Source organism: Gambusia affinis, linkage group LG02, assembly GCF_019740435.1.
Source record: "Gambusia affinis linkage group LG02, SWU_Gaff_1.0, whole genome shotgun sequence".
Classification (NCBI taxonomy): Eukaryota; Metazoa; Chordata; class Actinopteri; order Cyprinodontiformes; family Poeciliidae; genus Gambusia; species Gambusia affinis.
In genome coordinates this window covers 21,123,348-21,139,162 of record NC_057869.1, presented here as the reverse complement: position 1 = coordinate 21,139,162, position 15,815 = coordinate 21,123,348, and the positions used below count along the sequence as shown (strand labels likewise).

The window sequence follows — 15,815 nt, the reverse complement described above, 5'->3', positions numbered from 1 at the left end:
ATGTGAGTCATATGTATGTGAGCCTTTTGCCGTCTCTGCCAGCTCAGTTGATCATTTGATCATGTTTCAGTGTTTTCTATATTAAGGTAATAACATAGTAGATGTTCAAAATTGTGCAAACATTGAAATATTTAATTTAAAAATGACTTTTCTCCTTTTAATAGCACCTATATAATTCAAGTAAAACATATTTATTAGATACAAAAAAGTAACATAAAAATGAAAATTTCTATGACAGTTTTCCAAAAAATATCACAGTCTTAAACTAGTACTTTGTCAAAACACCTTCATTCAACCCTCAATTAAAATTTTGTTTATTCACCATTTCACAAGATTTCTTTTTTTTATTTCAGGGCACTTTAAAAAAAATCCTTTCAGTTCAGTCAAACATTCCACAGGAGAGGACCCTGATAACTAAAGGATCTGCTTTGCATTGTGTTAATTGAATGAATCATAAATCTAGCCACTTAGACAAAAGTTTAATCTCTGTTTGAAGAATAGGTACCATGTCGTAACTCATGCTTATACTGTTCGGAATTTGGTTACAATTGCCAGAAGGTTTAGACCCCAAACCCCACTAGAAAGCTGGCATTTTGAGGATCACGGCAAAAATGTGTTGGTTCACTTGAGGATGAATAGATGTTCTCACAATATGAAAGATTAGGAGAAGGTTTGCAAGGAACAGTGAGTAAAATGTGAAATGCTGGTAGACCACTGCGAAAGAACATTGAACACTGAAGTTAAATCGAATAGTGCTTCAGCAAAGTTTCTGAAGTTTCATTCATGAAACTAGAGTTGTACCTTTCCATATTTCATTTTTTAAAGTAATTGTTTTAATTTTTGTGTTGCTGGATAAATATTTGAAAAGAGTGTTGAAATGATGTAACATCGTCTCAGTTTTGTTCAAAACTTTGTTGTTTTAAAAAGGTAGAATTTTGAGGATTATTCTGGAGGGGCATTTATCAGTCCATCTAACGTCAGTGTTCTGTCATTTGGAGCATGTAAAAATACTGAGTCTGACAGCCTGAAGAAATTTTTCTTCATAAGTTGCTTTCCTGACCCCCCTGTGAAGATTTGTATGTCAGGTTTTATGTCATAGTTGTTTGACACTTTGACAAGAAGTATAAACAAACAAAAATATGTACTTCAGGAATAGTGCAGAGCTGGCATTAGTTTGCAGGTATAGAAAGTAGCTTTTCATTTTGTATCACATTAGTGGAAGAAATGCATGTTTTAGTTTCATTGAAGGATTTATTTGTTTACTTGTCCTCTGTGTTGCTATAGATGGATCACAAAGTAAGTAGAGTAAAAGGAGAATAAGAGTGTAGTATGGTCCTGTCACAGTTGTTGCATTTTAGTTGATTAATACTTTGGTTTACTTGCCAAATAGAACAAAAAAAGATCAGAATTACCTCATATTCTCGCACCTCAGTGGGAAAATTCATGTTTACATTCAACAAAGTGACAGACAAATGGAAGCTTGAAGATTTACACATAGGTTAGAAAAGATATGCTATGTACATCAACACAAGGCAATGCGACATATAATTTATAACATCTAGACATAATTATTCAATGAGCATTTCACATTTAAATAAACATCGGACTAATTTCAATTCAATTGAGTGCATTTATACAGCATAAAGTTATGTAATGTCCATTTGATAGCACTTCATTAACATATTTTTTCTTTAGCAAATAAACGCTTGCTTTTTGGTTTGAGTTGGGATTTTCGCCTCTTAAAAAAAGTTGCTTCATTCACTTCATTCATTAGAAGCTTTGTAACTTAATGTTTTTTGTGTCTGTTTTACCACAGTTAAAGGATACGAAGTCCGCAGACCAGAAGACCACATTACTGCACTTCTTAGCAGAAGTCTGTGAGGAACAGTTTCCTGATGTGATAAAGTTTATTGACGAGCTGCAGCACGTGGATCGAGCAAGCAGAGGTATGTTATAGTTTTAGACATACTTCCTAACACTAAATGTCAAAAGTACTTGTACTACCCCTGAGTGAAGGCAGCCAGAACTGGAAGGTATTACAAAGTCACAAATTACCACATTAGACTATATGTAAATTATATACAATTAATTTTAATATTATATATTAACATTCAATGTTGTTCTATTAAGGCTAGTATAAAATGATGGATGGTTGGTACCAAGTATTCTTTGACCAAAGGGGAATATTGCCATTACCTGGTTATTGCAATTTTTTTTGGAACTAATCAACTTTTCTTTGTTTGTAGCTTTGTATGTCAAGAAAGCCCTCTAGATCCGTTTACTTATTTTCAATATGTCGTTTTAGCTGCTGGCGATATTATTACATCTAAAAACTTACTGATAATTTATATATTTATTGTAAACACTCACTAGCTATACTATAAACCATAGTGACAACTGAACAGGGAAAAGCAGAGGAAAATAATGGGAACAACCTAATAAAATGTAACGAGATACTGTATGTGAGATTTTAGCTTGATCAAATTCTGATGGTAGGCAACTTTTTTTTTTTTTTTTTTAGCTTTGCCATATACAAAAATATGTATAATCAGTAAGATTTAGACTATTATATTTGCTCACACAAAAGAAATGGGTTGATTTTTTTTTTAAATACGCTGCATATTTTGTTTTTATATGACAATTTTAGAGTAATTGGAGTCTTTTGTCCGCTTTAACTGCATAATGCAGAAACAGAAGGACTTACCTACACTGAAACAAAGCATTTTTGTTCAGCAAGTCTTTTGTTTTCTGTAAGCTTTATTCTTTTGTAAAAATCTCTTGGGGTTATTCTAGAATTAGATAGCTTGTTGATTCCGTAAACAATGCATTTTATTATTTTACTGTTTGATCCACGCTACACTGTTCATCTGCTCCGCTGTTTGATACCAGCATTAATCTTCAGCTGTCGCACATTTACAAGTAAGAGATTTTTTTTTTTTTCTAAGTAAATACATCAGGTTATGTCAGCTACAGAGATGAAGAGCAATTCTCTCTTTGAACACGTTTGGAGTTGCTGTGTTGGTTTTAACACGATTTGGTGTTTTGTTTTTTTTTTCTTCTTTTTTTTCCCCCGATTTTTCTTTCTTCTCACAAACATGGCTCCACTCAAAGTGCTTTTAGTCTGGTACGATTCTCCTGAGTACGGTAAAGGTCAGAGACAAGCAGAGCTGACTGGGTGGTCAAAGGAGACTCGGTCTTGTTCTTTGTTCGTTGTTGCTATAGGCGGCTCTCATGCAGCAGTGGCGAGCAGAAGTCTGTGCAGAGTTTGTGTTTGTTTGTGTGCGAGGTTGTTCCGTCACAGCATGTTTCCACCCGGCTCCAAAGAAGATTTTTACCCACTGCTCTAGTCCCAGTGGGAGGGAGAGAGGAAAAGTGTGAGGAGGAGAAAATGTAGGGGGATAATTTGTGTGGCTTCATTGTTTGGACTCTCTCATATAGACCCCTCTAGATTTTCTTTACATTTTTTTTCTTTTTGAAAACGGTAGATGATGACACCCCTGTTGTGGGTTTATTTCTCCCAACTAGACTGCTTGTCCACAAGACCAAGATTAATAAGTACAAGGTTGAGATCAATGGGAAGTGCAGTTCTTAGATCTTTTCTCAGGCTGTGTGACGTCTGCTTTACAGACATCAAGCTGAGTATATTTACATCTGTATAGATGGAGTGTTCTTTCTCTGTCACAGTCTTTCTCTGTTTCTGTACCATTATGACATGCTCACATTAAGTGTCTTATTACACCACATCTCGTATTCAGACACACAAATCCCATTTCTTTTCAATCGGGGCTCTTGAGTGGCTTCTTTTTCATTAATTCTGACAGCCATTTGAGAGGACTGTAGACACGCTAAAAGGCTGCATTACATTCATAGACACCAACCAAAGAGCTTACTTGGGCATGAAAACAAGGTTGGGTAGAGGTAGAAGTAATGATTTGTGTTCCATCTCTGAAGGTGCTACTTTTCTGAATGCATATAACACGGCCCCTTGTTTCCCCCCACACTTCTCACAGAGGCGAAACTGTACTTTAGTTCAGCGTTGCTTCGTGTCTGTCTTCTTATTTTTGCTCCCCTCTCTTCTCCTCAGCTCTGGAATCATTATTTCTCCTGACAGTGAGAAACAGTCCTTTTTTGCTGCTTCTGTCATTCCCCATGAATCTCTCCTTATCTGTCTGTCAACACCTCCGTGTCTGTCTGTCCTTCCCTTCTTGTCTCGCTCTTGTTCTTGGTTTCAGTCTTTCTGTTCTTATTTCCTTTTTTTTTTTTTTTTTTTTTCCCGCAAACACACACAGACATGATGAACAGCAGCAGCTTTGGCCGGTTAAGATGGCATAAGCTGAGCGGTGCTTTGTTTAAACTGATAGTGTAAAGCAGGCAACTGTTGAAAGCAACTAATGGGCTCAACCAGGTTAATTCATCTTAGAAATATAAATATTACCTTTCGGATGTAGAAATGACGCTCATTTGTATTTTGGAAGAGACATTCTTGCATAAATTTTTACACAGCAAAAATATAGAAGTTCTGTTTCCAGCATCCTGTTGCATTAAAGAGTCATTAAGGACTTATGTGAGGACTCGACGACATTGATGTGGCTGCTTAATATGCGGTTCAAGCTCTGCTTTGTAGTTCTACTTCTTGCAGTCTGAATGATGAGCTGGAGGTTTAAAGTATATGGAAGGGGCTTTCTCTGCTACATTTCAGAGGCTGCTTTGCTCTTAAGAATTGCAGTATCTTAGATGTTTAGCAAGTAAATGTCTTCTATATAGGTCTCCCATCCACAGCCTCTGGCTCCATCAGTTTAGTCCCACTTGTCTGACAGGGTTTGGCCTCAGAGGGCAGATCTGCATTTCTACACTCTCCTAATTTCCATATATCAAAAGATGATCTATTGTGGACTTGTCTTTAATATGGCTCTTTGCGCATACGCGTAGTTGCATGCTCCTCTCTTTGTCTCATTTATTGCACAGCAGGTTGACAGAGTAATAAAAGGATGTCAATGGGGAATTTGACCTCTACAAATACTGCAATTATTATTCCTCTAAAACACCCTATATCTGTCTGAAACCTCTCTGGACTCCAGAGGCGTTCAGGTCCCAGTGCCCATAAAAATCACTCACGCCTTAATGCTCAGAATGAGAAGGCAACAACAGCTTGGCCAGAAAGAGAATGAAACATACACAAACACCACTTTGTCTTTTTTCCCCTCCTTGTACTTAGTTTCTTAGTCACAGGATGAGCCTTTATATACAAATTCTTCAGTTCCTTATTTCAAACATATTTTTATGGTAAACATGAATATCCTTTGCTTTGAGGGGCATTTGTTCCTGTTTAGCAACACATTCCAGCTGCCACAATCACTCTTCAAGTAGGTTTTCCTCTTGAAGTTCTACATTTGTCACCCCTCTTGTCAGTCATTGTTCACATGTCTTTCCATGTGAGTGAGGCACATCACAAAAGCCTGCAGATTATCTTGTGAAGCAGAGGAAACAGGAGATCTCTGTCTGTTTATGCTTTCTGTCTAGCCCTCCTTTGCTCTTTTCTCAGTAACAGCGTCATCTCACCGGGCTTTAATCATTTCTATTAACGGACTGGCTGTCTGGCAACCTTCCACTTTTCATTCTGCCCACACCTTATTCAGTCAAATTTGGTTGCCAGGTAATGCAGAGGATAAAAAGTGAGCAGGGTAAAAAGCAGGTAGAGGAGCAGGCTGTTGACTAAAACTTTCACTGTTTAATATGACTGAAAATATAATCTACTCACTGAAACATTTAAAGAGAAAATATATTAAATTCAGGCATCCAGTGAATAAACTGCATCTCAAAAGCATTCCTAGCCCTTGAAATTTTTAGATTATGACATGTTTCAAACACAGAATTAAATATTCTGTTATTGTTTTATATGAAAGACTAATGTGTGACAGCAAATACTTGCGAACAGGCATTAAATTACTTATTTAACATGAAGTAGTTACAAGCACAACTATTTTTTCATAGTATTAAAAGAATGGTATGAATACTTTTCCAAGGCAATGCACTTTAACATGTCTGTTAATTTGTTAATTTTCCAGTTCGCATAATTATGATGTCTGATACATGTATCATACTTGGTCTTGGTGTTAGTATTTACTATATGAAGGAGTACGGTATTTTCAGATTGGGTGGATAGATTTAGTTTCACTATAAAAATTATTAATCATTTGATTGTTTTAGCCAGGTTTTCTGTCTATTGGTGTCTTTGTGTCACCAGACACAGTGTGGTTAATGATGCTATGACATCCAATTTATGATCTTTACTTAACCGAAGTATCTGTAGAAATCAATCTTCTCTTTTATAGGGGAAACGTAATCATAAAACCATTGCAGGCTTGCTGAACGGGTGTAATAAGAAGAATATACTTTAGGTTACAGGTTCTATTATCCTGTTAAGCCCAGAAAAGGCCAATTCTCTCCAGCACAAACAAAATATTTCTGAGGTATTTTGAATGGCTCATCACAGGATTAAAACATGTGCCCAAACACAGAAAAAAATTATATTTTTGCCAGGACGTTTTTTTTGTTTTGTTTTTTTTTTAAACCAAGAAATGGTCCACAGTCAAATTGTTGCTTAGACTGAAAATAACAAAATAAAGTACATTACAGAGGAGGAGAGTGTGTAAATAATTTGGCAAGTACATGTGTGGTATGATCTATTCACTGCTTTAAATTTTGTTTCCTTTACTCTCTAATCGTGTTCTTTCCACTTTGTCATTTTCTCAGTTATAAATGACAGAAAGTCCCACCTGCTCTTATCCCTGTGCCATCTAGAAACGCAAATGTGTTTATTTAGATTCTCGCCATTACCCACAGTGAAAAGACTAAATTAACTCTCTTGTCATCAAAATGTAAAGAATTTCTTTTCAACATCAGCTATTGCAGGCCTCTGTTTTTTTAAAACATCTAGCACAGTGGGTTTTCATCTCTAAAGGGGGTTTATGTCACAAAGTCAAAGAGAAGCTAAGCTACTCTCTTCTTTTTCTTTTTTCGTAAAGCGTTTATTAGGATCAAGGGAAATGTGAAACTACTTAAGATTAAGCAGCTTATGTTTTTTTTGTGAAGTAGGGTTTAATCAGGGTAATTTAAGCCACATGCTGTATTCACTCACAAGCAAATGTGTCAGCCATGACCAAGGTAACAGAAAGTTAGGTTGAGCCTTCTCCTGTCCTCTCCTGGTGTAAAATCCATGCACCTGTTGGTAGAAGCACATTCAAAGGATGAAAGACCTTGAAGCCTAATCATAATTTTCTTTTCAATACAGAAAGGGCATTCCAATTTTAGACAACCATGAAATGCACATAATAAAAAAAGGGCTTTATACATGCTCTTATTTTCTGATGTATGTGTTTTATTTATTCCCTCAACAATTCTGGCACCGAGTGAACCCGTAATAATCATGTTTTGTATGTGTGGCGGCTTTCTCATTCATTTTCTGTTATTTTTTTGCATGTGTGTTTTTTCCCCCGAGTCTTTTCTATTGTCCTGTTTTGCTTGCTTGTGTCTCCTCACATTATGTCACGTTTGTTTTTGGTCCACCACCATAAATGTGCGTGTTTGTGGCTGAAAAATATGTACTTGTGTCTTTTAGTCTCTGCAGAGAATCTGGAAAAGAGCCTCAGGCAGATGGAGAGGCAGCTGCTGCAGCTCGAGAGAGACCTGGAGACTTTTTCCTCCACAGATGACCCTAACGACATGTTTCTCACCAAAATGGCTATATCCTTTTTTCACATTTATGCATATGCTTTATTGCTTGAGGGCAGTATGCAATGTGTTAAATGCAAAAATAAATAAAATGATAAATGAGATCAGAAGAATATTGCTAAGATGCAATAAATTGGACTTACTCCAAGTTTATTTAATATAGTTTGTATAGATTCTATTTGGGGGGGGGGGAAGATAGGAAGATAAGAATGTGCTGCGTCCTCAGCCTTGGTCACACTCGGTTTCCATTTCATTATCAATGATGATGTGCACAAGTAATGAGTACATCCCATTCCACAGTCAACTCACTATTCCAGGCTCTCCCTCAGCTTTTCTTTTTTTCCCCAAAGGTTCTTAAGAGCGAATGCAACTTCAAACAAAAGACAAAGGGTTGAAGGAGAAGATTTGGTGCTCCACTTTTTTTTAACTCTGGCAGTGACAGTAGACACTGTTTATCCCTAAGGAGCAGTAATGTATTATGCTATTGAATTGTCATTTAATTATCCAGAAACAAAAGCGCTAATGCATGAACAGAGTCAACACATTTCCGCTGCCCATTCGGGATACCTCAGTCCACTGCTGACAGCTGCTGTGCATTTGACAGCAGAGTAAATTATTCATTGTCTTCTGAGAAGGTTCTGCAGGATCAGGCTGACAGGTACGACTCAGGCCAGGTGTGTTCAATAATACACTCTGTTCCTTGGCCCCTTCATGTAGTTTTGATCAACAGCCTTGGGGCTGGGGCACTGATGACTTGTCCTGAGGTAGTTAGCAGAAAACTTGAGCAACTCAGACAAAATTAATTTCAAGCAACTGCCACTGTTGTATTTTTTGTACTTGCATGATGTGTCGAGGTCCTTAAAGGGGAAGTATTATGTATTTTTCAGGTACATTGCGCTATAAAGTAGCACTATCAAGTAACTATATTACCTCCAGTTATAAAAATACTGTGTGTATCACAAATACACACAGCATTTAAAAGAAATTTGACTTCACAATGTGTTGCCTTATAATTGTCCTCTGTCTCCAAGAAGTTCCTGCTTTTTCTGACACGCAGCATCTAGTGCGGGGCAGAGTTGGGGTAACCTTGCAATAGTCATTTTATAAGCCTTCAGAATTTGTCTGCAGTTTCCCACAAGCCACATTGACACAATCAATGGAAGACGGTGTTCTGCTTGGATGAGACCAAAACTGAGGAAGTTAATATTTATGCAGAACAAAATATGTGATCTATAACTAACTCTGCACATCATCCTGAGCTCAGCATCCCTGGAAGGGTCAGGTTGGGATGCTTTGCTCAGTGAGGACAGGGTAGTTGGTCAGATTTGATGGGCCGGACGAAATACATGAAAGTCCTGGAAGAAAACCTGGTGAAATCCTGTAAAAGGTTAAGAGTGGGGCCTAGATTAAACTTCCAGAATAACAAAAATAACTTTAAACAGAAAGTTTGTAAATGGAGGAATTTAAATCAAATCACATTTATGTGTTGGGTGATCCAAAGTTCAGTCCTAAGTCCACCTGAATATATGTGGCAAGAACACTGAACGTGTTGTTAAAATATGCTTTTTATCTAATTGGAGAGAAAGAATAATTTGTAGACTGAGGATGCCTGTGGCTGATTTTTTTCAGATTGTTCTTTGTTTAAAAAAGAACAAAGAATTTTATTATTATTATTATTATTATTATTATTATTATTATTATTATTATTATTATTATTATTATTATTTTTATTATTATTTTTATTATTATTTTTATTCATTTCATGTTGTGTGTTTCACTAGAAGTACAAAGAGGTTGTAACATGGTGAAATATAAAAATAATTTTATTGAACATTAGCCAGATACTGTTATGCAGTATTGATTCAAAGCTTCAAGTACAAGTCCACTATCTAGAAATTTATATTTTTTCCACTTTTTCTACTCACATTATCCATAGGTCAGTCATTTTTGTACAATGATGCTCTTTAAAATATGCTCCATCTTGTGATCCTTACTAAATGTCTGTCAGTTTTCAGTCAAAGCCAATAATGTTTTTCAATTCATCTCGAGGACGTTTTTATTATTGTTCAGTGAGAGCATCTTAAAAAATATTCCTTCTATATAAAATGTGTGGCAGATGATCCTGCAGCCGATGTGATTTGAAGAAAATACTCAGAATTATGAGTAGTAATTGTGAGAATTACTACTCTTTTTATACCCTTCAATATATCTTTTTCGGGCCAAACATGAGAGGTTGCAGGATGTCTCGGGTGAAAATTTCCTTTTCACTTTTCGCCCCTCTTAAGTACACAGTTACTGGGTCATTGGGGCTGGTGTTAAACATCTGAATCTGAGCTCAGGCTTGTAAAGGTGGCAGATCAGATCGTGACAAAAACAGAACGGGGATGGAGAAATGGAGACTGAAGAATAATGGAACCGGGTGGGTGGGGGGCTAAGTGGAAAATCTCGAGGGAAAAGAAGGCCTTGAGATTGAGTTGCGGAGAGCTGCAGGTTTCTCTCGAACAGGAAAGAAGTCAGGAGATGGGGGAACAAAAAGAGGACAGATATTACACTCCACAACACTTATCACCCTCAATTCATAGATTTTTTTTTCCTCTCTCTTCTTCCTCCTACTGACCTCCCTAATTCCTTCCTTTCTTCACATTCTGGCTTGGAAACATATTACTGACAAGTCAGTCTGGGCGGAGAGCCTATCGAACAGCATTTATCCAGCTGTGAATAGGTAGTCTCATCGTCAGCCAGATTCAGCTGAGGCCAAACCTCAAATAGGTCCATCAATTGAGCTATAATGAAGGTGCGAAATCAGAGCCAGAACGCTGCCTACACACACTTGTACGACACCACACTCACAGTCCTGTTTCTTATCTGCCATTAGATGACAGTGTTAGCCATTAAGTTGTTGATTGCGTATTCAGGATGTTTCAAGGAAACATAGTCTGAAATTTTCAAAAATATAAAACTGACAGCAATGTGGATTTTTTAATTTCCTTTTATAACGCTGAAGTACTTTGGACTTTCAGCTCACAATGGTGAGCATGTGAAAAAGATAGGAATATGCATTTCAGAAATTATTTGAGAGGTGTGCATGGAGTCAGACTTTCCTCCACAGTACTGCATGCCCTGATGGTTGGCACAGAGCTTTTCAGCGCTCTCGCTCCCACACTGACACCTCTATGGCACACGTTGACAGAGCTATTACAATATTTGTCTCCTTCCGCACACAAGTACGCCAAAGAATAAGAAGCTATCCTTTTCCTTGCCTCACCACGGTGAATTTGTGAAGATGTTTCAGTCAGATCCTGCAGACGACTAAAAGCCATTGGATGCTGCTGTAATTATTAGATTTTTCTTTAATACAAGATCATTTCACTGCTTTAAAATCACTTTGAGATGCAAAGACATATTGGTGCTTAAAAGTTTTACATAGACGGTGTGAGCACATGTTTCAGCTTTTGGGTGGGCTTCAAAATGACACCCTCATGAAAGTGAGAATTACATAAATCTTGCATTAAATAAAAACAGTGCTCAATGCAGCAAAGCCGAGCATTTCAGTGTTTTCCGCACATTTGACAGGGCTACCTCTTTCGTTGCCTGACTTTATGTTAGTGGTTATGTGTGTGAGATATATTAAGACACTTTGCCAGAAGCTGAACATTGATGGTGTAGGCTGCAGGGGTGCGAACACACTGTGAAAGCAACCTGACAGACTGTATCCGAGCCACTAATGGCAACATCACAGTTTACATCTGACTGATTTCCTCACTTTCCAAAAAACCGCAGCGAATGTTTTCGTCTTTGCTGTCCACCTACAGAATCCTCTGATCAGCATTTGATGAATGCCCTAATATGTGATGAATGTCTTGTCGACCTTGACATACACCCCATTACAGCTTCATCAAAGTGGCTCAGGAGCAATATGGAAAGCTGGCGATCATGCACAGCAATATGGAGACCATGTATCAGAACCTGCTGGAGTACTTTGCTGTTGATCCCAAGAAGACGTCTGTGGAGGAGTTGTTCACCGACCTCAGCAACTTCCGATCCATGTTTACAGTAAGTATGCTAAATCAAACACCGGAGCAGTCCTTCGGATTTAGCTCCCCACTCCTTTTTTGTAATGTTTATAGAGTTGTTTTGTTGTGATAAAGTTTTTTCCATTTTGAAAGCCTTTGACAAAACAGTTCTTTACTCTAAAACAATTTACTCAGTCAATGCATAACGGTGGCTCACTTTCTTTAGGTTGATTGTGGCTTCCTTAAGTTGTTTCCACGTTTTACTGAATTGTTCTGCTTGCATATGAGCACCAAACAATCATAATCTTCAGCAGTATTGTGATAGATATGAAAAAATCTGCTGTTGTACTGTAATTATAATAAAAAGGGACACAAACAGTACTTCTTGTATGATTCTATAACTTTAATATTCTAATATGCAGTGTAGAGCAGAACAATGTGAGTGATGCTTTGTTCACTCTCAACCAGGCATTTGTATTATTGCTCTGCTCCTTAGACTTATTTATGTGGTGCTGCTTTGAGGTCTGGATTTGTGCTGACCCACTGTGTTAAATCAGGGGGATTAGTAGTATAGGTCACTGGACATGACATAAATTAGTAGCTAATTAAGCGACTAAAGTTCTTGCACTGCCCCAAACTTAACATTTACCCTAAAGACACTAATGGATTCCATGCCCTTTTTATACCGTAGAATTTTTTTTTCATTCATTTATGTTTTGAGTCTTATTATCCAAATTTTGGAAAATTCATGTACTCCCTTGGGCCAGAACATAAGCCCTCTGACTCCTCTTTTAGAGTTGTCACAATAAATCGTATATACTTTTGCTCAAGTGAGCATGCAATAGATAATTCATTCCCTTTTTTAGTTTCAACATCGTAAAAATGGAACATCAAAAACTAGCGCTAATTTCTTCCGACATTTTAAGAGGCAATTATGTGTAGACATATTGATTTATTCCCATAGCGTTAGATAATTTTTATGCTTGAAAGATTCACAGTTTAATATTAATGTTAACAATACAAATGTGTTGATGTTTAGTTTTTAAAAAAATACTTGCATAGGTTAATTTGGTCTGGATTTGAATTAACAACATATAGATAAATTAACAACCAAGATCTATTCATTCACAATGTACAGTTTTTATTAGTTAATGAACTGTAGAAAATTAAACCAGTTCTTTGGTTATGGTTTCAGCCATTTAGTGCCATCTCTTGGCATTGTTGTCCTGCTTTAGCTTTTATGCTCTGACCAAACATAACGGTTAATGACTCTGCTTGTGAAAGGTGAACAAGCCAAGTGTTATGAAGACCTACATTATAAGATCAACACTCCCAAGGTAGCTATTTATTTCCCTGTGATAGGTCAAGGCACAAACAGCTTACACCCTCAGCATTTCGTACAAATTGTCACATCACACAGACATGTCTTGGGAAATGCCATGGCCAGGTCAGCGAACACAGGCATACAGTAAATCTCCGCATTGTAACCTCTCGGTCAAACCTGTGTCAGCATATACCCCACTGTGCCAAGGCCCATGCTAATAGCTCTGTTCTGTCTCCAGTCTTATCCCCAAAGCAAACCGACCCCTTGAATGTGTGTATTAAATTCGTAAAGCATGCATGCTTGTATAGTTTGTTAGTGTGTGGATGTTGTTTCATTTGAGCAGTTTTTATAGGAAGAGCTGCTCAGTTTGGTTTTATTTGCACACGAAGCGCAAAGACATACACATACTTGTGCACGCATACAGCAAGTGCAGTCACCCGTAAGAAGACGACCCAGGGCGAGGCCCGCACATCTGACAGAAATCCAATTGAGCGCATCTAATAGTGGACATCCAGGAGAGGAAGATGGTGAAGCGGACCTGCAGTGATGAAGAAAAGCAGAGGGCAGTTATCTTAGTGAGCTAGATTTTTTTCTTTCTCTCTTTCATTTAAATATATATATATCACAGAATGCATATTATGTGGTAGCATTCATCTCATGTTCATGAAAGAATGTCTTGAGAAAATAAATGTTTTCTGGAAATCTTCATGAAAATTGCAAAATGCACTAAAAGTCTCAAAATATCAATGAATGCAAATCAAGTAATCAGATTTGACAGAAGCTTGGAGAACATGATGAGGATTTCTTGGTCAAAAATGACCAGTGACCAATTCAGAATGACATTAAATTATAAAGTGCAAAATTATACTTAATAATTTTGCACTTCTAATTTTGCACCAAGTTAAAACGTATAAGTGTTTCCTTTTTTCCCACTCGCTCAAAGTGTAACGAAATCAAAGTTGGTGCAGACAATATAGTTAATGATGCGCCCTAAATCTAATTTAGAGAAAGTCCTGCTGCTGTGAGACTACTGTGGTTCTAAAGCACAAATAAGGACAGGGACACCTCCACCTTGTAATGCAGGAAGGTTTCATCACATGGCTGCATTCAGTTTGAACACCTTATTACTCTGCTTTATGATGCCTGGCGTGTGCAGCTCAGCTATTCAGACCTCCACCTTGTTGACACTGAGAGCAGAGATGAGAAAGACTGATGCAACTTGATTGCCATATATTTATTGTCCTCACATCTGCACATTGTCATTGGCTGTTGACTGCACATCTCTTGTCTAAAGGTTGTAACCCTAAAAGGCAATATGCACAACAACATAAGATACCAGAAAGAGGGCAAGAGGGCAAACTTTTACCAAAGTACACTAGCACACTCTCATTCTGCTTATAAAAGGTGATAAAAAGAGCTTACAAGCTTTGAGAAGAAAAAAAAGAAATCACATTTTCTTCTCTCATCACTATTGGATTAAAATGATGAATGACAGATGATTTCAGGACTTTGGATAGTTAGATCATCAAGTAACCCATGTTAACTTAAGCAATTCATGTGCTTGGTCATTGTATGAAATAATAGTCTTTGAGCATCGCATAATGAGAACTACTCACTTACAAAAAGATGTGGGTATGTGAGGAATGAAATGGAAAATCCAGTGTGTTCCAAAAAGAATTTAACTTTAACAACTCAAACTTTTTGCATTAAATCATTTTCCAGTTGCTTATATTCGAAGATGCTCACAAAATGAAGATGAACATTCAACCTTTAGTGTAGTACAAAACCCTGGGTCTAATCACTGGGTGCTATCTATCTAGTTAAAGGACAGAGACAAGTTGAAGGATTCAGATACACATTGTACCAATGAATCATTTTTCTTAATAAATAAGCAACAATGTGTGAAGTCTTTGACAAAATCGTTTGAATAAGGGTTCTGTTTCTCTGTTTAAGGTCATAATTCTTTAGAAGATGGGGAGCACTAAAGCACTGAAACATTTTCAGAACTAGCAAGCGTGTGTAGGTGTGAGCTGGTCCTAATTGTTACTGAAAATCTATTCAGTATTAAATGACTCCTCTGTCACCTTCTCTTAGTGTTTGCCTCCGCTTTACTGTACCAAATCAGATTCTCGTTTATTGCAAAGTTCTCTTGTGAAGAAATTGTTGCCATGAACAACCAATAGTCATTCCATCATTTCAGAGAAAAATTTATGACACAGAGGCTTCCATTTAAAAATAGTTTAAAAGAGAGCTCTGAATAGCTTCAATCACAGTAATTTGGCATTCATCTTCCTCATGTCCTTTGAGCTGTAATACCTTCCTTTCAAATTGGAGACTGTCGTTTGTATTTTCAAACCTCTTCTACAAACTGTACTGAGAACGTAACTTATTTTATTTTTGTAGGTGTGTAAACATTTTAGGTCAAAATCTAAATTCTAGAATTTACTAAACTTCTTGATCTCAATATGGGAAATTGTTAGAACTAATAACTTCGTACATAGATACGTTTACCCAATTCTTGTTCATAAACCCTTTTAGGTCCCATCAGTTTAGAAAGGTAGTATTTTGAATAAAGCAGAGCTAATCAGAGGGTCAGATAGTCATGACCAGGTAGCCAGAAGATTAAGTTATATAATTACCCTTAGCATGATGCTGCCACAACCGTACTCTTTTACTGAAACCAAGTCAAGGTTTCCCCCAGTAAACTTGATAAGGCTGGTGGTTGGATGAGGGGGCAGTCATTCATC

General features: G+C 37.1%; 1 protein-coding gene across 4 annotated transcripts in view; it reads left to right on the top strand.

Annotated features, from left to right (window-relative positions):
* The window catches only part of LOC122820063 (protein diaphanous homolog 3-like), a 153,748-nt gene that overhangs the window by 71,172 nt on the left and 66,761 nt on the right, over positions 1-15,815 (top strand). For all 4 annotated transcript variants that reach the window (XM_044097247.1, XM_044097243.1, XM_044097254.1 and 1 more), the window contains 3 exons: positions 1,817-1,946; positions 7,619-7,743; positions 11,620-11,784. In XM_044097247.1, the coding sequence (XP_043953182.1) occupies positions 1,817-1,946; positions 7,619-7,743; positions 11,620-11,784 (420 nt within the window). The remainder of the gene's footprint in view (positions 1-1,816; positions 1,947-7,618; positions 7,744-11,619; positions 11,785-15,815) is intronic.